The sequence below is a fragment of the Poecilia mexicana genome, unplaced genomic scaffold (assembly GCF_051168715.1).
Source record: "Poecilia mexicana isolate PSO_F unplaced genomic scaffold, ASM5116871v1 scaffold_14, whole genome shotgun sequence".
Taxonomy (NCBI): Eukaryota; Metazoa; Chordata; class Actinopteri; order Cyprinodontiformes; family Poeciliidae; genus Poecilia; species Poecilia mexicana.
The window spans coordinates 14,327,922-14,355,679 of NW_028263383.1; the positions used below are offsets into that span (position 1 = coordinate 14,327,922).

The 27,758-nt window shown below is 40.4% G+C and overlaps 1 protein-coding gene across 1 annotated transcript in view; it reads right to left on the minus strand.

Annotated features, from left to right (window-relative positions):
• Window positions 1–1,224: 1,224 nt before the first annotated feature.
• The window catches only part of fgf11b (fibroblast growth factor 11b), a 34,313-nt gene continuing 7,779 nt past the window's right edge, over window positions 1,225–27,758 (minus strand). The window contains exons 2-5 of the mRNA XM_088012238.1: window positions 18,238–18,348; window positions 16,143–16,246; window positions 5,960–6,158; window positions 1,225–5,873 (exon numbers count right to left, since the gene is read on the minus strand). Of these exons, the coding sequence (XP_087868364.1) occupies window positions 5,737–5,873; window positions 5,960–6,158; window positions 16,143–16,246; window positions 18,238–18,348 (551 nt within the window). The 3' untranslated portion in view covers window positions 1,225–5,736. The remainder of the gene's footprint in view (window positions 5,874–5,959; window positions 6,159–16,142; window positions 16,247–18,237; window positions 18,349–27,758) is intronic.

A 27,758-nucleotide genomic window follows, 5' to 3' on the forward strand; every position in this document is an offset into this window, starting at 1 on the left:
TATTATTGACAGAACAAGCACCAGTCCATTCATTTTACACATTAGGACAGATGTTGTTGCCCAGAAGCACGCTTTTTTTTTATTTTTTATCTCAAACTGAGATTCCACACATTTCTAAAATTCCTAAGTACACTTACAAGAATAAGCAGAAGCAAACCTGCAGCAAAGTCTCATGTACAGCTTTGAATATTTAAAATTCCCAATTACACCACTTGTGACGATGTGTCAGGACCGATTATTTCTTTGACATCCAGGTCATTTAATTGGCTTAATCTGCCCTCTAAGTATTTTTGTCACCACACAATGTTGTCATTTTGCTGGGCATTTCTCCACATTGCCTTTCACTTCTTTCTTCCATGGAGTTTTCTCCTAAATTTCAGTAAATAACTGCTGTTTGTAGCATTAGTGACACTTTGGGACGAAATCAAGTGGCTTCATTGGACAGATTTAAAATCAACATGACTTTCTGAATACAAATGCCACGATGTTACGCTGCCAAACTTGCTCTGTGTGTAATTCCGATGACAGACATTTCTCAGTGCAACAGAAATGAACCCATCCTTTCATAATTAGGCCATTAGAGGGAGCTGTAGTCGCACATACTTTTTACGCTGTAACTGAACTGCGTTGTGACAGAAGTTCTTGCAAAAGTCTAATGAAAGTGACTGCTGGACCATGATGTCCACAGAGATGAGCTGCTTTTCTAATCACAAGTGCCCGCGGTACAGCCGGGCATAATGGTTTCTCATGAGCTTTGAACGACTCACCCAAAAGATCCTTGAGAACATTAACAGTCCTTTTTTTTTCAGTGCTTGAAATCAAAAACATGCATAGCTCACACCGGTTTCAGTAGGTGCACCAAAAGCACCGCGGTATTCAACGTTGTTGTGTGATCGGAACGTCGGGTTGATTGTTTTCGATGGACTTCGAATCGAAGACCTGACTGTCTTTTTAAAAAGGTTCCCTGGATGCTGGTTGTTCAGTGCAATACAGCTTTGGGTTCTCAGACACTTCTGATGAATCGACGCCGTGTGGCGTTCGTTATTGCCCGTTAGTCCCGTCGTACGGTGATGAAGTCAAAATGTTTTAAGAACCCTGTCGAGATGATGAGTTGAACCTCTGGTAGCTTAAGTAATTCCCATTTCTTCTAAGGTGCAACATGCTCCTATTTTGAAATCTTTAAACATTTTTCCATCTGTTTGTTTTTTTTTTTTTTTTAATTTGCAACAGATAAAGAAACTCACTTTTCATTAAATGTTTTGCTGCTTTTCGAGTTGGAGTTTATTCATTTCTTGCTTTATTCAATCTGTTGATGACTGCCTCACTCTTGTGCCCCCTTTCTTTTTGTTTCGTCCTCCCATTACTCATTGACGCACGCAAACACGCAGCCACACAGAGCTTTATAAAGAAGCTGTAAGTATACGCCTACACAGGCAACATAATGTTGAAGAGAGAGTTAATGGGGTGTAGATGCTGCTGTTCAGGAGATGAAAAGCTCATGTGTGGGCATACGAACTAAAGTGTTTTTGTTTTCCTTGTTAACACCTCACTGTTTGTTTTTGTCCAGTTAATGTACTTTCCCTGTCAGATCTCGTCAAACCAAAAATATCATCTTAATACTCCAGCTGTTTTTTTTTTCCTTTCTCACCTACAACACCATCCCATCTAAAAACTTTCAACCTTTTCCCTCCTAAACTCTCTCTTACTTTCAGTTTCTTTTCGTCTTCCTGACATTCTTTGTTGGCGTCTGTCTACTTACAAAACCACCGACAAACAACTTACTGCCGCGTTCTTCGCTCTTGCACAGTTTCGGACTCGCTGTTCTTTAGGGTTCGGCATGCGTCCCAGCAATTGCACATCCAAGGCGTGTTCACGTACCTGTTTGCCTTGTTTTTTAGGTTCAGCTGCAGCATTCAACTAACTTCAGTTTCATTTCTTCCCAACAGGTGGCGATGGTGTGCCAATTCAAAGAAAGAAGAAGAAGAAACTGTGCGATTTCACACCACCGGCATTGACGTTTTCGTGTCTTTTGTCCTCAGTGTTAAAAATATCCGAACGCATCATTTTCATTTAGAGCATGCAAATTCTTTCGTGTTAGGCAATGCATTTTAAATAGGAGTTTTGTAATCGTACAGTCTGTGGAGTCATTAAAATTGTTAGAAGGCTGTATGCATATCTACGGAAGACGAGTAGGGCTATGGAAAGGAATATATATTGAGTTTAATCTCGCAATTCTGAGTTTAATCAGGCACCTGAGAAAAGATTTTTTCAGTCCCCCTAATCTTCCTCCGTATATGTCACACAAGTTTTGTGGTGAGGCAGATAATTAAGTAACCATGAAGCAAATACTAAGTTGCAAGTCATGAAAATCAATTTCAACCTTTCTTGTATTTTGCACTCAAAATTATTAGGTCATTATCAACTTTGGCACCAAAATCCAATATAACTGGCCACACTTAGCCGATTACTAGGAAGAAAATGAGTAAATTTCTCCAGTTTTTCATAATTACAAGTGTCATAAAGTTGGGCGTCATCACACCTGTCGTCATGCTAATGTTACAATTTGTGTTTAGTAGGAACAGGGTGTGGTTTTGTAGTTGCTGTAAGCTTTTTATTCCTAATACAACTGGCAATTGTTCCCTTCTAAAGAGAAATTACAACCATATTTAAGTTGTTTTTTTTTATTACCTTGAGTCAATTCACTCTTTTGACAATTTTAAGGCCTGTTTCCTACCGCCACCTTTTCCACTTCCTACCAGTAAGAAAACTGCTTCATTAAAAAATATATAAAATGCTCAACTTTCAAGCACAAGACAATGAGGTGAAAACATTGAATTACGGATATTAAAACAGACTCTAATTTCTGTTTGGACCAGTTGACTTAAAATCTTATGCGCCCTAATCAAATGAAACTGAATAAAAGTGAGCTCCCTGTGGTAGATTAATGGAGACCATATTTCTTTACATGTAACTGGCAGTACACACACACACACAAAAAAAAAACCCTTGGAAACTGCAAAAGTGGCAAAGGAGTGAAATGACGAGCACCCATGCACTTCCACATCTTTGCTGTGAGTCTGAAAGTTATATAAAATTATATGGAAGAAAACATATAATTTAACTGAAATGAAATTCATTTAATCATCCTACGCTGAGATCCATAGTAACTCAAAGAGTTAATGTAAAAAGAACAGGAAAGAATTAGCTGGATGCTAACTGCACCTTATCAAGCAAAGCAAATTGTAAACAACCCCCGTACTCCTTGTATGTAATTATCATATTTATCGTTGTAGTGACTCTGTATGCACGGAGAGTAAAATTTTGACTCTGAAAGAATCTTTTGATGTCACTGCTTTGTGCCTCCAAATACTTCCATATCTCCAGCTTGTGGGCATCTTAGAAATATACAACCGTGAGCTAACCGCTGTGCGAACACTTTGATATTATACAGTGGTTGGTGATGCACAGCTAGAACTCAGTTTGAGTATGCTAAATTCCCCAGAGGGAGAGGGAGTTGTGTTCAAAAATAGAGATTGGAAGGTCTGTGCCGCTGTATTTGCCACATGGTTAAAATATCCCAGTGCTAAGCGAGGGGCTGTTTTCTTGCAAACACTCCCAAAAATGCAAAGACTTCGCAAAGGGGGAGGGTTGAGTGAAGCCCTTCAACTAATTCCGACTACGCTCCATGTCATAAACTGAATGCAGTGCCTCTTTGTCTTGTCTCACGTTCATTGTCATATCTACGTGCTGCAAGTCGAACCTCTCCTGCTTCCTCTGCAGCATAACTTCCTTATCGACATTCCCCACGAATGCACCTGCTAATCCTTCAGGCTTCCCAACGAACCGCCAATACATCTTTTGCAGTTTCCCTTTTTTTTATATTCCAGACTTGCTTTCCCCCTGCATAGTGCACATTCATAAGCCTCCTATGTCACATTCCGCAACCCTTCGTCACATTAATTTACCACCTTAGACACAGTCTGATAACGAGCATCTTGTTTGCTTTCTCTGCACTTTCCACTCGCCAGTTTTCCTGGCAGAACAAGGTTTTGCGTGAATATCGTGCCGATAAACGCATACGCTGATGACTCTGCTTTTATAGCCTAAAGCTTCTATTTTACTCCCCCCACCCCCCAAAAAAAAAAAAAATATATAAGAAAAGTTACTCAATTGAACGAAATACATTCTCAGTCTGATGCGCCGAGGCGGCCCTGAAACAATGCTATTTTAAATCGTGCGTCGGACAAGAGTCACTGCGAATGGTTCACAAGACAGATGAAGTATCACTTACTCACAGGAGCCGACGTATCGAAGACGCGACGCCGAGCTTAGTGTGAAGGACACAGAGGATGCCTCCCCACAGTTCCTCCATCTATCCCCCTGCTCAAGCTCTCATTCACTCTTACTGTCCGTCTACACACAATCCACTCACTCAGACAACTCCATTTTTTTTTCTTTTCCCCCTTTCCTTTCCTTTTTTTTTCAGGGCAACTCTTCCAAGGTGATTCGATAAAGCGAGTGAGTGGATAAGCTGCCAGACGTCCTCGGAATAACAAGTGCTCCGGCTCATAGGCTGCGTGGCTTTGATGTTGGGCTTCAAACCTGGTTTTATGCTGACAGCAGATGCTGACTGAAGTATACATTACTGCACCTTTTTCCATGCGTCTGAACTCAGATCCGCCCCGGGTTTAACTTTGCGTCCCGGACGGTGGCTCGTTTGTTGTCTTTGATGAGCGCGCGCGGTAATTAGCGGTGGTGTGGTAGCGATCACAGGAAGGACGGCGTTTTCCTCTTTTATTATTTCTCTGAATTTAAGTTGTTTTTTTATATATATAATTTCCTTGAGAGATATTAATCGAATTGTTTAGATTTCCATCATGTTTTTAGATTTTGCTTTATTTTGTTTGTATTGTATTTATTTATTTTTGTTCTGTCTTACTGGGATTGTTATAGCAACTTTTTTGTTGTTTTAACTCGAGTACACAACAATTTTATCATCTTTCTTACGTTTGACAGGCTGAAGTCATCATCAGTTTGAACTTTTAGAAGATAAACAGAAACAAGAAGGAAAAAAAACAAACATTTGACAACAGGTTTTAGTTTTTGATGCAACAAACTTGCTTTGCTCACGTTGGCGTGCTGGTATGACCTGACTCAGGCTTCCTGCTGATTGCTTTCCCCTCTGATCCGTTTCATCTCGATTTAAGCTTTAGAGGACTCTGGTTATTACTTTAGCTGGTGGGCAGATGGTGGGTGGAGAGCTCGGGTGAGGCAGAACCACGCTGTCACCAACTTTGAGGCTCAAAAGGAGCTCCCCATGGGTTAGGATTATGACGCTGACTTCTGAGTCAGGAGGGAGATTCGTTAGGGTTGAACATTGAGCACAACAGAGCGAATAGAAAAAGAAGCTTGAGTCTGGCAGGAAAATAAAGAGACATGTGAATTATGACGTCACAGGAGACATAGTGAAAAAGAGAGAGAGAGAGAGAGAGACATATATGAGGAAGTTGGGTGGGTTGTTACAAACCCGGGGCTTTCTTTCTGTGGCTTCAGGTGAGGGCGGGGACTCCTCTCTCTCAGGCCTTCTGCTGGCTCTTTAACTCTCAGCATCTGGAAGTGCAATTCTGGGTCACGGTGGCCGGCAGGTGCTGTTTCTTCAGCCACGCTCAGTGCATTATGGGCAACTGAGTTCCCAGTGTCACTTCTGCCCTTTTGTCCCACCCTCGATCTCCTGTGCTATGAGGCGTCTGCCTGGGGAGACTCTTTCCGTCCATTCTTGAGCGTCGGCGAGTCTGACGTCTTTGCTGTCTTCCGAGGAGGACTCACCGGTTCGCTGGCGAGTTCGTGCAGGGACGGCTCCTTATACATTGCGACTGTGTTAAGAAATAGCGATGTGTGTTAAAAACGCACACTTGCAACAAAAACCAAAAAAAAAAAAAAATACATCCAAGACACAAACCTTCTATGACTTTCGGTAAGAAATGTGCGGCCCCCTTGGTCTTCTTCACCCGGTTGCCCTTCATGATGTGGCCGTCCCTGTTAATGCCGATGTACCAGGAGCGTCCGGACTGGGTCTGGCGGTAGAGCATGGACGAGTACGTAACGTAGTAGTTCTCAAACACGCTCTCCTTGAACTTACACTCGGGAGTGAAGTGTTCCTAAACGAAAGCAGAAGGAAGGAAAATGGTGTGGAGAGATCATAACAAACCTGGATGTTTTCTTTGAATTGCATTCTGCTCTTTGTGCACTAGCATTGAGTTCTTGTACAGTAGCATTGCTCTTTTCAACTTGTTCTGTAGTTTATTTGAGTCTCAGTTCAGCTGTTTAGTGTTAATTATTCATCTTCCCTTAGTTTACCTCCTCAAGCAAAATTTTAAAATCATTCACACTTCTCGCACACAGCAGAAAAATACCCAACTGAAACTTTTCTACCCGCTCTGTACGTCTTGGTCCGGTTAGTTTTCCATTTTATCACTAAAACGTTGTCATTAAGTTCATTTTGAGCTTCTGTTTTCACTTTGGCCTCGTTTCAACTGCACATTATTACGACAGAGAGGATCTTTGTGAAGAAAATTGTTCACTATTCTTCTCAAACAAACCCCATAAACTTTGCTTCCTTCCCAATCTTATTCTCATTTCTGTTCACTTATTTAAACAGTGTGTGCTTTTAAGAAGCAGGAACGCGGAAAAGCGGAAAACAGACAATTGCAAAATATGGAGCTTTAGAAAAACAATCTTCAGCAGATAAATCTGGTCTGAAAGCTGTGTCTTTATAAGTAAGCTGTAGCCCAGCAGAAAGCTGATGCAGAATCTCAGAGATGATCGTTTACTGTGTGCCAAGTTTTCAGCTAATGGTTCTTTGGAATCATCCTGTTGGTGATAGAATGCTGTTTTGTGTTTGCCAAATTATGTAAGTCTACAAACCATTTTTTGGAATGGTTTGTGGATTTAATTAAAGAAATGGAAGCAATTGGTGTCTTTGTGACTAACAGACTGCATACCAATCTAAATTAAAGCTGTTTTTTTGTTTTGTTTTGTTTTTTGCTACAGCTGCAGTCGTGTCAAGGTTAAAGAGCATTTTGCTTTTAAAGACTCCCTGAGGCTGAAGCTAACTGTTGATAAAAATCCAGATAAGTTAAAGTAGTTGTTTATTAAAATAGAGATAGATTATATTTCTTTTTGACACATGCATCTCAAGTTTTATTTAAAATGTCCACATGTATATATTTTTTGGGGCATTTCTTGATTTATTGAATCATGGCAAGTTTGGCTTTCCATACATGCTGTTGGTAAGGTATTTTAGGCTGCCTCTACTGTTTATGTGCCATTTTAAGGCGGACCAGCATTCTCTGTTTTGGTCCACATCAGAGTTTGGTTACACCTTCACATCTTTTCAAACAAAGCAGAGTTTCTAGGCAAACGAGCCTCAGTTCGATTAAAGTGGACTAAACGTGACTGGATTTGGAGGGTCCAGTTCTGAGCGCCCTGCTACAAACATGAACCTCGATAAATGTAAAGACATGAGGAGTAGCTTTACATTTCTGCACATTTTAGGGGTTTTATTGATATATTTTTGGATTAATTTAATTATTTTACTGAATAAGCTGTAGGTATGTTGTGCACCACAAATTATCTTTAGTGCAATTTGTAATCAGGTTAAAACCTGATTAACCTGAACTTTGTGCCCTGGACAGAATACACGTGAGGCACAAAACAGAAAATATTAATGAATAAGGCTGAAATTAATAATCATTCCCGATACTCGTAAAGTTTTCATCATATCGACATGCTTTCAATGACTCACGAAAAAGAAAACAAAGCAAACAACTGAAGCTGGAAGTACGTTTCCTTAGAATCGTGATTTACATATTTTGACATAATCATTTGGTTATAAAAAGTTGTTGCCAATTCAATTAGCTGATTAAGATGATCCATGAATCATATCCTGGGCTGTATCCTAGATTGGTCTTGGCTTGGATTGTCCCTTTTTAAGCAGCTTTGGATGGACGCCAGAACAGTAAATGTTGATGTAAATGACTGAAATTAAAACACTTGGCAGGTTGGTTTAAAACACAGCCTGGTGGCTCGTGATTTCGGACTTTGGTTTAAATTAAAATGACTGCGGGCCGCTGCATTTCCGTTCGGTATTCAGAAACAAATTTTACTCCATTCACCATATATCTAATCCATCGTGGGGGGAGCATAGATGCGGCGGAAGGGAGCTGCTGTTGGGCAAGAGACATTTTCCACTTTGGAAACCGTCGCTGCATGCGCGGTCACACTCATGACCGCCTTAGAATACACCGCACGTCTTCGGATTGCACCACCTCGATGCACAGTCCAACTTCACGCAGCTGAAATCCATCATTTTCCAGTCACCCAAAAGAGAATTAATAGAAAACCCTCTTGGGTTCTGTCAGGTTTTTTTTGCCTTACTGGCCAAATGTAAAGAGGCAGAATAAAATCAAGTTAGCAGAACTTGGACCAAATCCAGTCACAGTAACTGATCACGTTCCAGCAGCCGTGCCCCCCTCCCTTTCTTGTCCTCAACATAACGGCTACTGAACCCTGCATAATGTTGACCGGTGATATTAACCAACGGAGACAGACATACATCTCTCTTAGCCACCATCAGGGTCTCGACAGGGTCCTTCCTCTGTCAGGGAGCAAAGTCAATCTGCTGGATTGATTAAGTAAGAGCAGCAGGACAGAAATGGCTGAGTACAGAATTTCTCGGAGAGTCGGGACAACACGGGAGGCCTGGAGGCTCGCAGCTTGCTACAGACAGGCTTTAATAAAGAGTCGGAAGGAGAGCAAGATGCCAGTTTCACACCTATCACGGATCTTCCCTTTCTCCTTCTAAAAGGAAACATCCCTTTTCTTTAGGTCCGCTCTCCCGTTACTTCTTTACTCTCACTGAAGTGAAAAGATTAAAAAAAAAAAAAAAAAACTACCCTTAACCCAACAAATGCCATCACTGCCCTCACATGGCAGAGCTATATTAAGATCCCCTGACAGGTTTGATATCTTCTGCTGCGCTAACACAGAGGATGGGATCGATAGATGATCCGCTTCATTCATTATTAATCAGGCCAGAGCGAGAAAGAGGATTAGGAAGCGCAGGAGCCAGAGGGGAAAGGTAGGAGAAACAGGAAGGAGAGCAGAAGATCACTCAGAGGGGACTGAATGGGGTTTCTGGATAAGGAAGTGAATCAAAGTAAAGAGGGATCTGCTGAAGAGCTGGTGCAATGAGGCCCCCGGGGGCCCGGGATCCAACACTTATGTAGATCTGTGACAAAAAGACACTTTTTAAGCACAACCTATTTAAAAAAAAAAAGAAAGAAAAGAAAGAAAGAAGAAGTTCCGGTTAGAACACCTCTCCCAAGACACCATGTTGTAATGCTCTACAATCATTTCACTGAAAGAACAGAATGGAGTGAACTCAGTTTGACAAATCGTGTACATCGTACACCTTTTAAATTTGTAAGTGAACTAATTCTGCTACAACTTGGTGAAATATTTATAGACTAAATGGAATTAAGTTTGTTTGTCCTTTGTGTGTCTATGTGTTGCCTTGTGATGTCATGGCCCGATTCTCACTAAAAGACCAAATTAAGACGATTGTAAAGCAGAAAAATAAAACCTTTTTGGTTAGGGGTGCAAACAGTTAATTGACTTATGATTGTTGATTAATAATTTATTAGATTAAAATTAGTTTCAATCAATTAACTAATAACGTCCGCTTTGACCTTCTTCCAGTGGCCATCCTTGGGGCCAGTTGATACAGAAATAAATATGGTAGGACCATACCAGAAGGGAAAAGAGAAAGGGTCCAAGCCATGGTCCTAACAGAGTTCAACATGGGACATAAAACGCCATTTATGTGGTTGAAATATAAACACTCAACCATCTCAACTTTCACAATGCTTTTTTTTTTTTTTTTTTTTAATTTTTGTTTTTTTTTTTTTAAATCCAGCGTATTATTAAAATGTTATGGAAAGACGGTTGACCCTCTTCATACAAGAGAAAACTCAGGGTTGTTTTTTTTTTTGTTTGTTTTTTTAAAGTAGCAGCTTATCTATTAATCGTTAGCTGATCAATAAGATCAATCAACTTTAGGTTAACTCATGAATCGATGCCTTGCATCCTTAACTTGTTTTGGTAAAATTCATCAACTTATCTTCCTGAAAGCACACTGCTCTTTTACCTAAGTATCGCATTCAATTACCCATAGCAAGCAGAATAATTGTCCTTAAAGCACACAATGAGGATATCCCTCAAACTGGCTCAGACGAATTCCCGCTGACATTATGTTAAGAGTTGCACTTTTTACAGATGAGGGATGAAGGAATAAATTAATGTAAATTCTCGCTGCTTGGAAAAGAAATGAATCAAATACCTCTGTCTTCAAAGTGACTCGGGTAAGCCACTGTATTTCCTCCTGTATGCCTGGAGCTAAAAATGAACTTGAATGACAGCAGATGTGAAAGGTAATATCTGTCGTCCGTGCTGAGAATCCCTAAGACTGGAAGAACCTTTTTAGTGATGCGGAGTATCGTCCCGACCCCCCTCCGCCCACACGCACCCCCTCCCGCTCCATCCCTTGTGTCTGATTACATCTATTCTGCTTCGGAAAGCTTTGCACCGTACAATGGAAAGTGTAGTTACCAACAAAGCGCCATTAGCAGAGAAGGACATGAGCACATTTTCAAAAAAAAAAAAAAAAAAATCTGACATCTTTTCCTAATTAGTGTATAATAATATGATAAACAGGCGGGAGTGTGTTGCGTGTGACCGATGTTCTACGTCTTGTTTACTTTGACTCCACCGTGCACACGCTAGCATGAAATCAATGTAAATACGCCCTGAAAAATGCAACCCATGCTTCTCCAATTCAAAGGGACATGCTTCTGCTTTCGTGATGAGCAGTTATTTGCAGTCCCCTGTGCGGACAGCAGGGGTCACAGGCTTTCTGTGCGTGTGTGTGTGTGTGTTTGACCGTCCCGTCAGCTCCTCAAGTAATCTGGGAGCTGCTGCTGTGAAATCTGCCCAGCTGCACCGAGCCGTCTCGTTTCTACTGCGGCGAGCTGCTCTTTCGTTCACGTAAAGCTTGTTGGGAGCAACAGCCGCCCCCACCTCCTCCTCCCGTGTTACGCAGACACACGGGCAGAGAGGGACGCCACCAGAAGGGCATGTTGATGATGGTGTTGCCGTTGAGCCACATGTAGACGCACAATAACGCGCCACGTTACATAAGTCAGCGGGGCTGAGATGTGCTTATTATGAGGACTTTGTTGGGGATGAAACTGGGAGTTAATACCTTCCGCGCATGTTTGCTCCGGTCCCTGGCGCTCCGTAAAACAAATTGTGCTCTCCAGACGTGAGCCGAGCAGATGATGATGTGCGGAGACGTATTGCTCAGCTTTGCAGATTGCTAGATGAAGATCCCTGTCGATACACTTCTGTTCAGAGCAGACAGTGACTGATGTTACTCCTTACCAAAAAAAAAAAAAAAAAAAAGCTCCTCAGCTTTAAGTCTTCTGAAACTTTAGAGAATCCTGTCTATTTTTGGACAATTAGTTATTTCACGTCTCAGCAAATTGCATGCAGCACCACTTTCCAATATAGCCCTGAGCAATTGTGGAAGTTAATACAAAAAAAAAGATTATGAATGTACCGTAAAGATTAAGCCTTGCAATCCCTTAGGTCTGCTTTTATATACAGGGTTTCCTTCGTGATGTTTTCGTTACTCTAAAGAGATCTCAATTTGTTTTTGTTCTCTTGTTCTGATCACAAATTGACTTTTACACATTTTTTTTTCCTGCTCACATTTTCTCCTCTTTTGTTACAAACGCGAACAGACATTGGAAATCAAAGAAAGGACATTTGTCCCTCTTATACCCTTTTACTTCACTCCTTTTCATATTTCCAATTTTCTTCCTCTGCTTGCAACACCATGTTTCTCAAAACGCAGAAAACACCCATTTGTTTTGGCCTCTCTTATCTTCCTCCTATAGAATGAAAGCAATTCAGTATGGTCATATAGCAGATATTTTTTTCTCTCCACGGACATGAGTTTTGTACAGCTGGCACTCAAAATATAAATGCTTCATTTTGAGTTGGTTGGAGGGCAGAAATTAACCTCAATAGTGAATCTGGGCTAGAAGAGTTTATCATCTATAAACTGCTTTTAAAAAAAAAAAAACCTAAAACTTAAAACATTGACTTTTAGAGGAATTTGTTCTCCTTCACTTCAGTTTAAGGTGCAAGTTGCCAACTATAGGGAACAATCTGTACAAACATTATTTTGTCCTACGTGGAATTAAAGCTCTTAATCGTTGCTTGGCACATTTCAGAATATTTAACGCTTTTATTCCTTGTTGATATGTTTGATTTTTATTAAGTGTGAAAATTGTGTTGACATGTGGATTATGCCTCGACTGTCTTTGATTGCTGCCGCACAGCACAACACTTCCTTGTTGCTCCCTAATTCCAGATTTGATCTTCATAAAATGGACAATCTTTGAAGTTGACATTAGCTTGTTAGCGTTATCAGCAGCTAGCGGTTCAGCAGTTACGGGATCCTCACAATGTTTCCAAATTGTTTGTATTTCGTGTGTCGCTCTGCTATAGCAGTGGGTGCTTCTTCAGTGCGTCTGCTTTGTGTTGTTAGTTTATTGAGACGTCTTTGTTCACACGGCAAGATTTTTATGCTGGTTTATGCAACAATCTTAGGGACGCACCAGTCATCAGGATGCGGTTTGAGGGAATCTTAAGAGACATGACTTTCAGTGGTGTGTTGAGAGCGATCGGGTCTGGATGGAAGAATGCCGACACCGCTCCGATGTAAAATTGGGCTGACGGAAGATGTTGGCATGGTGGACCAGAAGGTTTGGTGGATGAGGGAAATGTCTTTCTACAAACTGTCGACATTGCATCTTCCCAGTCGGCCATGTTTGTTTAATCTGAACTCACGCTTGGTCTCGCATCTGAATGTTGGTGAGCGGTGTGCTGCTCCTGCCATGTGGGTCGACATCACACACTGAACGACCAAGCCTGTTGTACCTACGAGTTTTCATCGCTGTGTGTGTCTCATCGGGCCTTTGGCTGAATTTGATTTGGGCCCGGCCACATCACCACCGCCACCAAAACGTGTTTCGCTTCATGTTTGGTGGAATCTGCGAGAATGACACACAAAAACTATGATAGGTTCACCATGTCCAGGCCTTTCAGCATCCATTTCTGGTCTTCTCCCAATGAGCTGTTCAACTAACTTTGCAACTTCTGTCGAGTTAATTGTCTCATTTTTCTCTGAGTTCCCAAGCTTCTTTCTTTTCTTTATGGTTATCCTACTTGTCTTTTATAATATTCACCTCAACAATTCTACATATTGACTTTATTACATGGCAATAAAGATTGAATAAATAGACGCAGCAGAACTGTGAAGTCATTGTGGGCAGAGTGTACGACTTTGTTTGCCAAAAGCCATAATCTGCATGACTCAAAGTTCGAGTGCAACAACGAAACTGAGCCGAGTGCACGAGTCAGCAAAGAAAAACACGCAATTAATAATAAGAAACATCTGTGTAGAATAAGGTAATTTCTAGGGAAAAAAAAGAAAATACATGACTGAGTAAAACAAAGGGCTAAAAATACATCACCCAAGATGGAAAGCATGAAGACTGCAACCCAGACAAAACAAGCATAGCAGCAAGGTGTTCGAAATCCTCCAGATCTAGGAATCAGTTCACAAGTTGCAAGGAGGCCTTCTTTACAGATCATGTGTGCAAAGAAAAGATTTCTGGAGCTGATAAAAAAAAAGAAGTAGATTTTTAGTTCTTATTAATTAGATTCTAAAGGTTTAAATGACTCGGTATGAAAACTAATGTTGAGGAACTGATGATATATTAGTAAGTGACAAACAAATGAGTAACACTGCCCTTCATTAAGCACATCTCTTAGTCTCTCCGTAAGGATTTTCCACATCTGTTTCCGTTCTAGCCATGCGTGTCTTTGTTATTTTGACATCTCAGTTCTGTTTCGATTTTTTTTTTTTTTTTTTTCAGTTCTCGTTCACATTTTGCTAGGACTTCTTTAAGCTTTCTGTTTGAAACTGGTTTGTTGTCTCCATTACCTGCCTGTGCATGCATGTGTCTGCATCTGTGTTACCACATCTAACGGATGCAGTTTCAGAAAACATCTGCAATGTCCCCTCTTTATCCCCCCCTGTGTATCAGTATATGAAGTACTATTGATTGATTTCTTCTGCTTGTTCGGGGCTGAAATTTTTGGCCAGAAAATCTGAGAGCAATGGGCACGAACGAGCAAAAAGTACAAAATAATTACTTATAATAAGAAAAAAAAAATGTTGTCAAGTGTCCTTGTGTGCAGATAAATGTCAAATAAAAAAAGAAAAATAGATAAAAACAGTTACTGCCTCTACTTGTCACTGAAATAACTGAGACAAAATATGGCTACACGAAAAGAAACACGTAAAAATGTGCATAACGCGTGCTCTTTTTGCCGTGCCACGCCTATAAACTCAGCAGTGCGACTGTGCAGGAGAGGAATTTCTTTGTAAAAGGTCAGTGCGGGACGCAGTTTAACTACTGATTGTTTCTGAGGGAATCCCTGTTCCTGTCGGTTCACAGGCGCGAGCCACCACAGCCTATCCATGCTAAGCAGCTCCTCGCAAGATAAGGGAAGGCAGTGTGGTCTGTCCCATAATTCACAATTCACTGGGCCTCAAACACACACACACACACACACACACACACACAGCACGCATACCTCGATGTGCACTGGGTGTCTTTAAACTGCAGGTTTGTGTTTGTTAGTTTGTAAAATGTAAGGGTGGAAATGATCAGAATTAATTAGCTGTAATATTTTCTCCCCCTTGAGCTTGGTCATGTGTAGCTCAGTCTCTACCACTGGCATTTTATTATTATTATTATTATTATTATTATTATTTATTTGACATCAATCATTTAAAGAAAGAGGTTCTCAATTAGTTTTGTGCATCCTTCTGGAAATGGAATAACTAATCACGATTAATCACTATATGCTTCATTTTGTAAGCTTGACACGTTTTCAGTAAATGCTTTACTGTCTCAAGCCAAATTTTCAGTTTTCCAGGTTTTTGCATTCAGGAAGGTTAAAAGGAAGTCACTTTATTTCACATATGACCTTGGTCTTGTCCAAATTTCCATTTTTAAAGCCAGATTTGCCACCGCTCTCCTTGCTCATGTTGCTCATATTGTTGACCGCAGTGCAACACGGTTGCGCTGCTGTAAACCAGGAAACATTTTTGCGACAGAGAGCCGTTTAAGTCAAACGTGCCCTGAACGTTTCAGATTATTTGCGCGCGCTAACGGATTAACGCGTCAACGTTGACGGCCCTAATCTGAAGGTTGCATCGTCTTCCTTCCGTTTCACAGTTGTGCTCCACCTTGTGTTGGTTGTGTCTTAAAATCCCACTGAAATGCAGGGAGTTTGTGATTGTAATGTGAGAAATTGGGAGAACGTGTGCTGTTGCCAACTGTGACACAACAAACACTCCCCAAGGTTATAATGAAATCTGAAACGTCCATGGAGCAGCTGCTTCATGTTTATTTCATAAAACATGTTTGGGTTGGCGTGATGTTTTTTTTTTTTAGTTTATTCACACAGTGTACCAAGTACTGTACAATGAGTTGAAACTAATACTTTTTACATTAGTTGTTTTTTCTTCTTCTTTTTAGAACAGAAAAGCATCATCTAACATCCATTTGTTTCACATTATCCTCCGTTTTTTTTTGTAATTTTGGACTGAGTGACATTATCCAGCCGCCTCATGACCACACACAACATCACAGTCATTTTAACTGAAAGTGTTTTATTGGCTTTTATTTCAACACCTATCATCTATTAGACAACGAGGAGTCCATCTCTCTCTCTTGCTTAGTTGGGTACAATATTTTAGCGTTTGCTAAAGTGTATGTACCACTTCAGCTTGGTTATAGCTTCTGTAATACGGCTAATGAATCAAGACTTGAGGACAAAACTGTGCATCGTACTCAAAACAGAACTTTTACTGCTCTAGCATCACGTTTGCATGCTTTTGGGTGCTCTGTTGTGCTTAAGGATGTCCAGCCTGTGCTTACCGAGGTATAGAGGTATCCTTCGCTGTTCATGGCGAGGTACAACCCTGTTTTTGTCCCCTGAATTGCCACAATCCGCAGTCCCACTGGGATTAAGTTGAACTGTGCTAAATTAGGGAATAAAGTATGAGACAGGGAGAGGGAGAGAGAAAGAGAGAGAGAGCATGACAAAGGGAAACAAGAGAAAGTCAGAGGTTTGTGAAGGCAGCCTGCAGTACCGCGTAGCAACACATTCTGCGTTCGCTGTTGGAGGCCGCGTGGCTCCAGTGTCACCGCTGTGTGCTGCGTCTCTCAGAAGCCCAAATGTTGTGACCTCTCAGAGTTCATGTTTATGGAAACAATACACCATGTCACCTTCATTGTGCTTTTCACATCCTCTAAACCTGGAAGAATAACTAAAATAGCAGCAACTAAAAATACAGCCGACACAGTAAGTGCGCACAGTTACAGTACAGCAGTAACTGAGTGGATATTTAACCCAAAACCAAGACATGTCTTACCGTGAATATAAAGTAAGTAAATGTATTCCCCTTTCATAGAGTTGTTCCTCTTTTGTTTGTTGTTTTGTTTTACATCATCTATAAAACTGAATATCAGATAAACATAACCTGAGTAAATACAAAGCTAGGTTTTTAAATGAGGTTTTCTTTTGTTAAAGAAAAGTACAGGGGTGGCACTCTCATGTTGCAGGGTTGTTTTCCTGCAGGAAGGACTGATGCACTTTATAACATGGATGGCATCACGAGGAGAGGACATATGTGGAAATATCGGAGCAACGTCTCACGACATCAGACAGGAAGTTAACGCTTGGACACAAATGGGTCTTCAAGATGAACAAATTAATCACAAGATTGTTTGAGGAGAGCAGAGTCTGTGTTTTGGAGGGGCCAACACAAAGCCCTGATCTCAGTTTCATAGACTGAAGGTGGGCAAACCTTATGGCACGGGGTCCAAAACTGTCCAGATAAAATTATTACCGGACCACAGAAGCTTTTGTTTTGTTCATAGAAAAACTAAAATGACTTAATTATTGAATTATTTGTTTTCATCTGGTCACTATATTTTAATGATCAAACAAAGTAGTTTAGTTTCTGTAGAAAATGAATATGGAAATCCCCCCCCAAAAAAAGCTTCTGGCATGCGTTCCTCTTTAAGTATGACAAAAGAAAAAGAAAAATACGATACAATTTCCACAAATTGTATCAGAAAATGTTCCCAAATTGTGTGGAAATGTTTATGGTTTTCTATTAGCTTCATCTAGATGTATTTTGTGGAGTCAACAAACATTCAGTCCTTGTTCAAAATTTGCCTGAGATTGAGAGTTTATAGTAATACAAAGGAAATCTAAGTAAACTTCAGAATTTGAAGACATTAAGAGAAACGTTGTCGTTACGTTTGGCATTTAGCATAATCATTTCCGCAAGCTGAACTAAAAGTATGAGTTTCTATTGTTATGCAGTGCATGTGTACGTCTGATTCCAGTTTTAAGTCCTGGAAGTCAGCAAATGGATGGAAGCCGCCCAGGCGTCAGACGAACGCTGTACAGTTTTTTGGTCTGTAAAACACACTTCCTTTGCAAAAGGTCAGGATCCGCGCTCACGCAATCTTGGCACTGACAATGCCGCAGCCTTTTTATTGTTAGCAGCTTTCAGCAAGAGAAATCCAGAGCCAGTGTGATTCACTGTCTGTAATCCATGCCTTTCAGAGCAAGGTAGCAGTAAATTGGCAAAGTTTGACAGCCACTTTTGGCAAGACACTCCATTCTCATTCAAAGTTAAAAAAAAAATAAAATAAAATAATAATAACAGTATTCATTTCAACACATTTGTCAGTTGAGCTGTGAAAATCCAAAGTTTCTCCAAAGCTCTTTAGCCTCGAGGCCCCTGTTGCACCACCAGGCAGCTGCTGCTGCAGCTATGTTTAGTTTGACGCACACGGCGCCGCAGGCTCCGAATGCGAACACGAGCCGTTCCACTCTTCAATTACAACGACAGTCAAAAAGGCAGTTACCTGAATTTTTGTTTGCTGCGCTCACTTTTAATTCTTGTAACCGGCGCAAACGACCAAACGGGGGGAAAAAAAAATCTAGCACACTTACAAAATGCGCTGCCTTCGTCCTTCGTGCTGCCCAAGGTGCCGTCAGGCTGCATCTGCAGGTAGAAACCATGTTGGCTGTACAGGCGAGTAACGATGCCTTTTAGTTGCGGCTCTGCAAGAGAACAAAGGGAAGCGAAGCATTAGGCAGACGCTGCGGCCGCATGCTGACAGAAGGTGGAAAACGCATAAACGCAACCTTACAAAATGAAAGTTGTGACTCAAACGTCTCAGTTTTGATCAGAAGATTGGCACCGTTTGATTTTAGAGTGCGATGTAACAATTGGCGCAGGGTTTAAGATTGTTTGATTATCTGAATCCCACTCATTTAAAGCAGGCATGATTCGGCATGAAGTTAGTACATTTTAAGAAAGAAATGTCTGTGAAGCCAATGCCTTCTGGCATTTACAACTCCCTGATAAAGATGATAAACACATGTAGAAACATGGTTCAGTAATCTCACTATTTTCTTTGGATTCAAGACAAACCGAGTGAAAAGTGAGTATCTGTGGTCGCATGTGGTTCAATTCTGAACACAATCAAATTTTCACATCTTGTTAAAGGAATTGTGGGATGTAATTTGGTGGTACACCTGCTTTACGTATATTCTTTTTAAGAATATCCTTAAGATTACAATTCTGGTCTTAAGTAAGTTTATCAGAAGCTTTGATACAAATTTTGACCCCTGACAAAACTATGATCCTATTTTCTCTCAAGTTACAAAACAGACTAAACCGGATTTCAACATGCATAGACACGATGTTTTCAAGATGCTGGCAACAGAAGTCCTGGAACGGTGACACATTTACGCAAAAGCAGCTTTTTCTAGAAGTTGGGACAAATGTATGCTCTCTACAAAGAAAGCTGCAGTTACGAAAACAAATTAGGAATCAGCTGTTGAATGAAACTGGTCAGTCTTTTGCATGTTGACAGAAGCTAACCAGTCAAAAAAAAAAAGGATAAGCATCCAACCTTTTTTTCAGACACACATTACGCTTATGGTTTTGCTAGCCAACAATATCATTTGTGGATGTTTCTTTTTTTCCAGTATCAGCGAGGTGTTCAAAAGTAAAGCCAGAAGAAGGAAAATGATGTCAAACTAGAGACAGAAGGAAAGGAAACTAAATTTCCTGTGTAAATTGAAGACATATTTGGGATCTTCTTTTGAGCTGCAAGAGAAGGCAAAACCTAAACAGGAAGGCTGATTAGAGAGCAGCAAATAGTCGTTTTGAAATTATTTGGATGTGTAAATGGTGACAAACAATAAGGTAAGAATCTATATTCCCAACACACAGGTAGATTATGAGGTTAGCAAAGCTAACAGCTACAACAAGATGCAAGAGCCAGTTAGAAAACACTGATTTGTGCAAATTTCAACATTACCAACACAAAAAGTGTTCACTGGAATGTCCTAATCTAACCTTCTAACCATAAAATTCAGGTCTGTGGTAATACATCTAGTTATCTGGACACAAACGTGTTGTGTCTGAGGCATTACAGTGTTTGAGACGGACTGCAAGTGATTGGAAGATTGGCTAATAAGTGAGATGTAACATGTGTTACAGGATCAAAAGAGAAAAACCAATCACCTTGAATTCAAACACTTGGGCGCACACAGCAGATACAGACTCCTCTACAAACCCCAACACAAAAACACTTTTTTTTTCATGTCACAAAAAGTAGGAAAAAATGGAAAAAAAACTGTGTTTTTCTAACATATTTAACATCGACTTTAACAATCCTGGCAAATCCAAGCCCTCTGAACAATTTAAATGTAATTAAAGACCTTCTTTGAAAAAAATTTAAAAAAATAATATATATATATATATATATATATATATATATATATATATATATATATATATATATATATATATAATAAAAACTGCTGTTTCTAGAATATTACATCACAAAACAGACATGAGACTCATTACTCAGCAATCTCAAAGGTTTGAACCTCGGTTTGAAATTCAGTTTGGCGTGATCCTGACTGACATCAAAAGAGCTGCCTAAGGCCTACAAAAAAAAAAAAAAAAAAAAGGTAGCTTATGCATTTGGTAAGAGACTCAGAAAACAGCCGTCCTGCTGTCTGGAGAACAGCCCCCACAGCAGAGGACATTCAAAACATCTGACAACATACAAGGCTGTTCAAGACCGTTTAACCTGAAAGCAGACCCAAAGATGCTAAATGAAGTCCCCAAACACCCCAGGATGTTGTCACAGGAGATACTCTGTTGTGAAAGTGTTTGCCTTTACAATCGGGGGTGGAAAAAAAATAAAAAGGTAAGATAAGGTTAACTTTGAGGAGAAAATGTTTGCTCTCTAAACTGTCACAGGCTAGAAGGATGTTTCCATGAGAACGCTTCCTGGACGTTTGGAGAAACATGGAAGTGTCAAGTTTTGGGAAATGCTTTGCTGCTACATGATCTAGCCAGCTCACCCTGTATCAACTTTTTTTTTTTTCTGGAAAATGTGAAAGCATCTATTAAAAAAAGAAAAAGTCAGATAAATGTGCTAGACTACGTTAAATAATAATAATAATAACCCAAAATACATCAGAACATCCTCCGAGAACCGCTGGAGATTTAGGGAATGGAAAGTCCAAGACGGCTGCCCAAAACTGCTGCTCTTTGCAAATTCAAATAGTGATGGGATAATGCAGGTGTGTGTCCCCCACACACACACCCAGAAACTGGATTTAACTTGGCCTATAGCTGCTGAAGTAACACGACAAAGATTTTCTTATTTCCAGGACCAAAAAGTACATGAAACACAGGGAGTTTGCTTCTGAAGGGTAAAGAGCTTCCAGCTCTGCAGCAAGAAGACACAAACATCATCTGCAAGAATCCTTCAGGACCCCTGACACGGCTCCACGCAATTTCATTTAGTCCGGCAAATGAAGTGACAAGTCATCTTTACTGCGGCTTTAACAAGGAAGTGTAAACATGGAGCGGAGGTTTAGGACACTGCAGTGAGTCATCCAGGAGTTTCCTCTGAATTAAACTCCTCCCATGCCTTCACACGCGCTCCCAGGAGAAATACCTACGGGGCACAGCTCAATCTACCAGTCTTCCTTGGACTAGAAGGAGGAGTGGAGGAAAGAGTGGCAGGGGAGGAAATGATGCGATCCACAGCACTATTTCTCAGAGGAACTGTGCCAGGGTTGAAACATCAGTGAAAGTGTGACCTACTCTCATTGTTTTTCTCGCAGCTCCCCACCCATCCTCTCTCTTTCAAAGGTGCATGTCGAGAAAAAAAGAAAAAAGTCGCTAATTTTTCGCTGCCCCAGTCATACTTCTCTTTTTTTTTTTTTTTGAATCCGTAACCTTTGAGTTATGTTCTTTTTCATCTCACCTAATAACACAATACATCATCCAATTAGACCACGCGAGCCTGTCATTACTCGTCCCCGAAGAGGCGAGCGAGAGAGATGATAGAGCGAGACGGAAAGAGGAATGGGAGGATCAGGGGCGGAGAGATGGGAGCAGAGGGGCCAGAGAGAGAGAGAGAGAGAGAGAGAGAGAGGGAGATCGTGCAGCCATTAAGAGTGGCAGCTGCGTGTGCACAGGTATAAACTGTTCAACTTTAGTCGGAAATGTAGTTGACAGTTTGTAATCAAGCCTTCAGTACGTCGCATTAAAGGTAATAAACCAAAAGGGTTTCCCTGAATCGAACAGGTCTTTCCCAACATAGTTCATGTATGTGGAAGCCAATTAAAAACTCAGTGTCGCATAACGACACGGTTATATGTGGAAATTATATAAAAATCTGAAACATGTATTTGCATTTAACATGCTTTACTTTAACACTCTTTGAAATTTTAGAGAAACCATTCAGAACTCGTAATATGAGTAGAGTCCACTTTGTTTTATTTGGTCTCACTATAAATGAGGATAAGAGGGTAGTTTTTAAAATATCAGTGAAAAAACACAGACCGAAGAGAATGGCAGACAGGCCAGGGAAAGTGATGGGGAGAGGTATACATCAGGGTCAGGTTGTAAAACAACAGTGATTTTATTTTTCAGGTTGTGAAAAAAAAAATAAAAAATCACATTTTGTTCTCTGAAATAGCCAATATGCCAACGGTAAGGAGGAGCTGCCAAGATCAACAGCTCGGGTGGGGAAATTTGTCATCAGGATAACAATTATGGTGGACTTCTTACAACTTTACAGAAAAGTTGTAAGAAGAAAAAGATAAAAAAAAAAAATAGAATCCATGGTAAGGCCTGAAAATTGACGTTCACAGATTCTCTTTCCTCAAGATTCTACACGCAAATTCCCTTATTATGACAATGTGTGAAAAAAGGTTTTGAGATTTTTCCAAACTTACTAAAAATAGAAAACAAGGAAAATACATTTGCCCTGAAGCTCAAAATCAAGTTGTTTCCATTGGTTATTTAATGTGTTACTCTTTAACGCAGTCCACCCCCTGATATTTGAACGTTTTATTTAAACAGCAGATGTGTCGCATATTTCACAGCTGTGTTCAGGTTTTAACTCTTCTACCTTCCCAAACCCATTTTTCACAGCGTCTAGAGAAACATTCATAATTGCAATGCTTGATTTTTCAGACTTTTTTTTTTTTTTTCAGTTCCAGATGTGGCTCCGTCACAGAAAAAAATAGATAAATAAAAATAAAAACGTCACATTTTTGAAAATGCCAAAAAAAAAAAAAAAAAAAAACCCTCTCAAGTCAGATCCAGCTCTCCGTCTTGCTGGATGTAAACTTAATTGCCCGAGTTAATCTCGAAGCAGAACGTTCCAAACTCGATGGTTTGTGACCAAACCCGAGCAGAGAGAACGCAAATTATTCAGCAAGTCGACTTGTTTTCCTCATCATGCGCATTTAAGGAGCAAACTGTCAGATAGTGACACACTCTGACAGCAGTCTAACTCTGCCTGGATTAGCAGACACACAGAGTTGTTTGCATGAGCAAAAAGCCGTGGTTTTGCATCATGAGGCCCGGTTTTTGGAGTTTGCTCTGAGAGAGGAAGCAGAGCTGGTGATGGAGATGATTACGTGAAGGACCCGCACGGTGGCTTTGGTTTTGTTTGAAAACGGTTGCTGTCAAGGTGGAGAATGTTTGACGTTTCAAGAGCCAAATGGAGTATCAAACATTTCTGTTGTTTTAATTCAAACCTCCAGTAATCATCTAAACAGAACTAGGTGTACCCACAATTACTAACTCCTAGTTTTTTGTTTTTTGTTTAAGTTGCCCGACTCTTTCTCATTTACTTACGATGGAACAGACCTACTTGCACACTCTTGCATCAGCATTGCCAATTTAATGTGATAACTAAGATTGTGAAGTCATTGGGGATATTAATATATAATACTTAAAGTCATTGGAAATTTTTTTGTTGCTTATATGTATAAATTTTATTTCTTACTTGTATTTCTTTAAGCTTTAGCAGCATGTGAATTAATTTTCCATCACAGCTTCAAGCAATTTAAGCGTTAACAAAAATGATCCAGCATTTGTTCTAACATATTTGAAAGGAAATTGTAGTTGGGAACCTCGTATACTTATGCGCGATGCAACTTGACACACTACTCGATGGAGTTTGCAAAGCTGTGCAAGAGCTAAGATGCTACCCGCTGTGTACATTAATGTATATTCTGGTACATTTGATGTTTGAATTACCAAAATAGGCAGTTATAAGCACTTTTAAACAGGGGCAAAAGGGTATGCTTTCTCAAATTTTAGCTATCTGCTAGTGGTTGTAGTTATAATGTTTTTTTTATGAAACACTTGCATGCTTTTCTACTTGTTTTAGTGCAATGAAACTACTTGGCTAGCATGAAGTAAGGTTTAGTTACTGCTAAAAATATGTTATCCTGGAGCTTCCAGATGCTACCCAACTGAGCCCCAGGTTACATATTTTCATCTGGTTGTCATTCCCATCATAAACACACAACCTCTATTGTTTATTTATTTATTTATTTATTTTTTTAGGAAAACACACGTTTGCCAGATACACAATGTGTGTCCACTTTATCTACCTCCGGAGAGGTAAATCACTTCAGGGACACACGTGTGTGTGTGTGTGTGTGTGTGTGCGTGTGTGTGTGGGGGTGTGTGTGCGTGTGCGTGTGTGTGTGTGTGTGTGTGTGTGTGTGTGTGTGTGTGTGTGTGTGTGGGCTTGAGTGACAGAAAACATTCACTGATCCAGGTCAGCGGAGAGTGGGTCAAAGAGCTCAACGTCTGTTTATGTGCATTTGCACGCAGGTGTTGTCGCCGCTTCTGACAACATGTTGACTCATCAGCGGCTCGCATCCAAGTGACCTCTTCCCACACGAGGGAAAATGGGATTTGCAGCTTACATGCAGAAATGCGCGGGGTGTCGTGCAGAAAGTGATGCGATTCCCAAAAGCGGTGTAGGAAGTATCACTTCACATGATATGACAATAATATTGATATTTGTCCTTATGTCTTGTAGAGATATACTACAATGCCTAACTAGCCTCAGTGCTAAGACTTAAGGAAGAAATTTCCCCTGTGCAAATTTATTCTGTTTTACTTTTTCGCCATGCTTTAATGTTTCATTTCAGCAAAATAAACTTTAATAATATAGGTGGAAAATAACTAAAATAAATATAGATGTAGTTGTCTGTTATGAGTTTATGAATAGAGGGAAAACAGCTTAAAAAACCCATCTTGACCCAAAATAAAAGAAATAATGCTCCCCTAGAGAAATCAAGAATCACCTGTTATTAACCTCACATGATTTGAGTTTCTGAATGAAAATAATCACTTCAATAGAACCTATCCAACAACACGAAGTAGGCAAAAAACAGCTCTAAAAGCAACATCATCCAACCCAAAGAAGCTCAACAACAAATGAGAAACAAAGTCTTTACCATTTATTGTTGTGAAAAGGTTTGCTAAGCTATTTCCAGGGCTTTGAGATTCCAACAAATCATGCTAAGAGCCATTGAGTACAAATGGAGAAAACACAGAAGGGTGGGGAATCTTATTCCTGAACGACACAAAACTAAATAATTTAAATCTTTACAGGGGTAATAGTCATAACATAAAAAGAAGAAAGCAAAAATTGGTCAAATAGGCCAAAACTTCAGCTAAACACAAAGGCCCGTCTCACATTTGACCAAAAGTCATCTCAATGATTTTCAAAGGCGCGCCGCCTCTCATTCAAAGACCGCTAGAGAAAACAAATGGACGGATTTCGAAAAACAATGATCAAAATGACAGTCAAGCGAGGTCATGTGACGGTCTAGGGCTGCTTTGCTTTTTCAGGACTTGACTTGTAATGAAAGGAATTTAAGTATCATGCCTGGTCATCAGTTTGTGGTCTTAAACTCAAGTACACATTGGCAAAACAGCAGAACAATGATCCGAGTACACACGCATGTCCTTGAAACATCAAAGCAGAAAAAAAATGAAGATCTCAAAGCGGCCTAGTTAATATCAAGATTTAAATCTGAGTGAGAACAGAGAAAGAACAAAACGCATCGCTAGTTAACCGTAAACACCTGTTACTAGGTTTAGGGATTCGCTCAAGGTATCGCTGATATTAACAACTAATAAAAATCAGCAAGGGGGAACATGTTATCATTAATGTCATTTCATTTCCAACTGACATTAACACAGAAGGAATTAGGTTCAGATAAACACCGCAGGAGATCATATTTACGAGTGTGTTTTGTTTATTAAATTGTGAGTGCAAAAAAAAAAAAAAAACTCCAACACGGTTCACAAAGGGATGCCCCCCCTCATCCACTATACATTTGGCATTAACAATCATCTCGAAAATCACCCGGGGTTTGGGGGGGGGGGGGGGCGGTGCCTCGCCTCCCGGTGCGACCCTTTCACACAGCAATTATGTGTGTCTCTGCTTAAATGAGGTCGGAGCACATAAGAACCCGATCTAATCGCCGCGTGGCTCACGGCTCCCATCAAGGACACTCAGACCCCTTCTCTGCAATGCAATTGTGCCGGTAAAAAATAAGCAGCGGTCTTTACCGCTGGCTCAGTGTTGGGGTTGTTGTTTCGCTTACATCTTACTTGATTCGAGCACCGTTTTCTTTTTTTTTTCGTTTGTTTTCTTTTTCGCGGCGGATCTTTCTGTAACTGAGCTCCTCCTGGTAAAAGGTGGAGGTAATTACCAGTGGAGGGGGTGGGGGGGAGGCTGCATGACTGAGCATCCAAGGGCATTTCTTCTTCTCTCACTTTGACCGAACCAAACAACAGGGGTTTTCCTCGATTCATGCAGCCAGGACTCCCCCGACTCTCCCTTTGTGCTCTCACGGTTGCCTCTCTTTCGGCTTGATCGGGTGCACGTGTGCACATATGTTCGTTTGTCCTGCATGCTGCATGAAAAGGAGTGCGTCTCTCGTGTCATGTTTGATTCTGTGCCAAATAAAATGAGGATCTGATTTTTCTCTCTCTTTTTTCTCTCTCTCTTTTCTAAACTGGGCCACAAGCTCTTCTGTGCTGCCGTTAATTATCAACCTTATGAGGAGATGGAGCGAAGCTTGCAAACATCTGTGAGGAAAGCTCCGTGTTTGTCCAGCAATAAAAGAGGGAAGGGCCGGGAGGAGGAAGGGTAAAGGCCAATGATGGAGTGCCAGAGTGCTATAAAGACACGCAGCGTGACAAGCTTTAAAGGAAGTGTAGAAGGATGATGCAGGTAGAAGAAGAAGAAGAAGAGAGCCAATGGGACGTTAAAAAAAGAATATGGACGGATCGGGTAGCAGCTTCAACAATGACCTCCTAATATGAATTCAAGGCCTCCTGAATGATTTAACGTGACGGTCTGAGCCGTTCTCAAACTTGGGCCGGAGCTACTGCAGCTTATTAATGCTGCTGACAAGAGCATGTCAAACAAATAGGACTCGCACTGATTCCCTGACACACATTCAATAATCACATATGCGCTTCATTAGCATTGTGACAAGACCATATCGGTGACGGCTAGCAATATGCTCCGACGGGCGCTGCAGCAGACTTTTAAATTAAACTTGGTGGAAATTTTTTTTAGAGATGCGAGGAGGAAAATTTGTTGGCGGCAGAAATCGGACTAATTTTCTGCTTGATTTGCAGTAACTGGATGTCCAACCAGTTAAGAACTCCGATTTTTTATTTTTTTTTTTCAGGACCACGATGAGTGTTAGCTGGTCAGGCTGACATTACTCTGTGCTGAAACACTTTTGGAGGAAAGAGTCTGTGGTTCATTGATAGAGTGAGATAGAGAAAGAGAGAGAGAGAGAGAGAGAGAGAGAGATGTTTAGCAGATAACATGAAGGCTAAATGTTAAAGGAAAGTTTCTCTCTTTAATCCTGTTGAGTTTTGAACCTCTCTCAATCATTGAACTTGGTGGATTTGGAAATGATTGTCTTTTGTAAAGCTCACAGGTAACATCAGCATCAACATTTGCTAAAATATACACATGGGCATCAATACTTTAGTTATGCTAGTAACTACACTAACTGTGTTAGCTGACAATAATGTACGATTCTAAATCCACATTCAAATATCAATTTAAATTTTTTTTAGAAAAGAA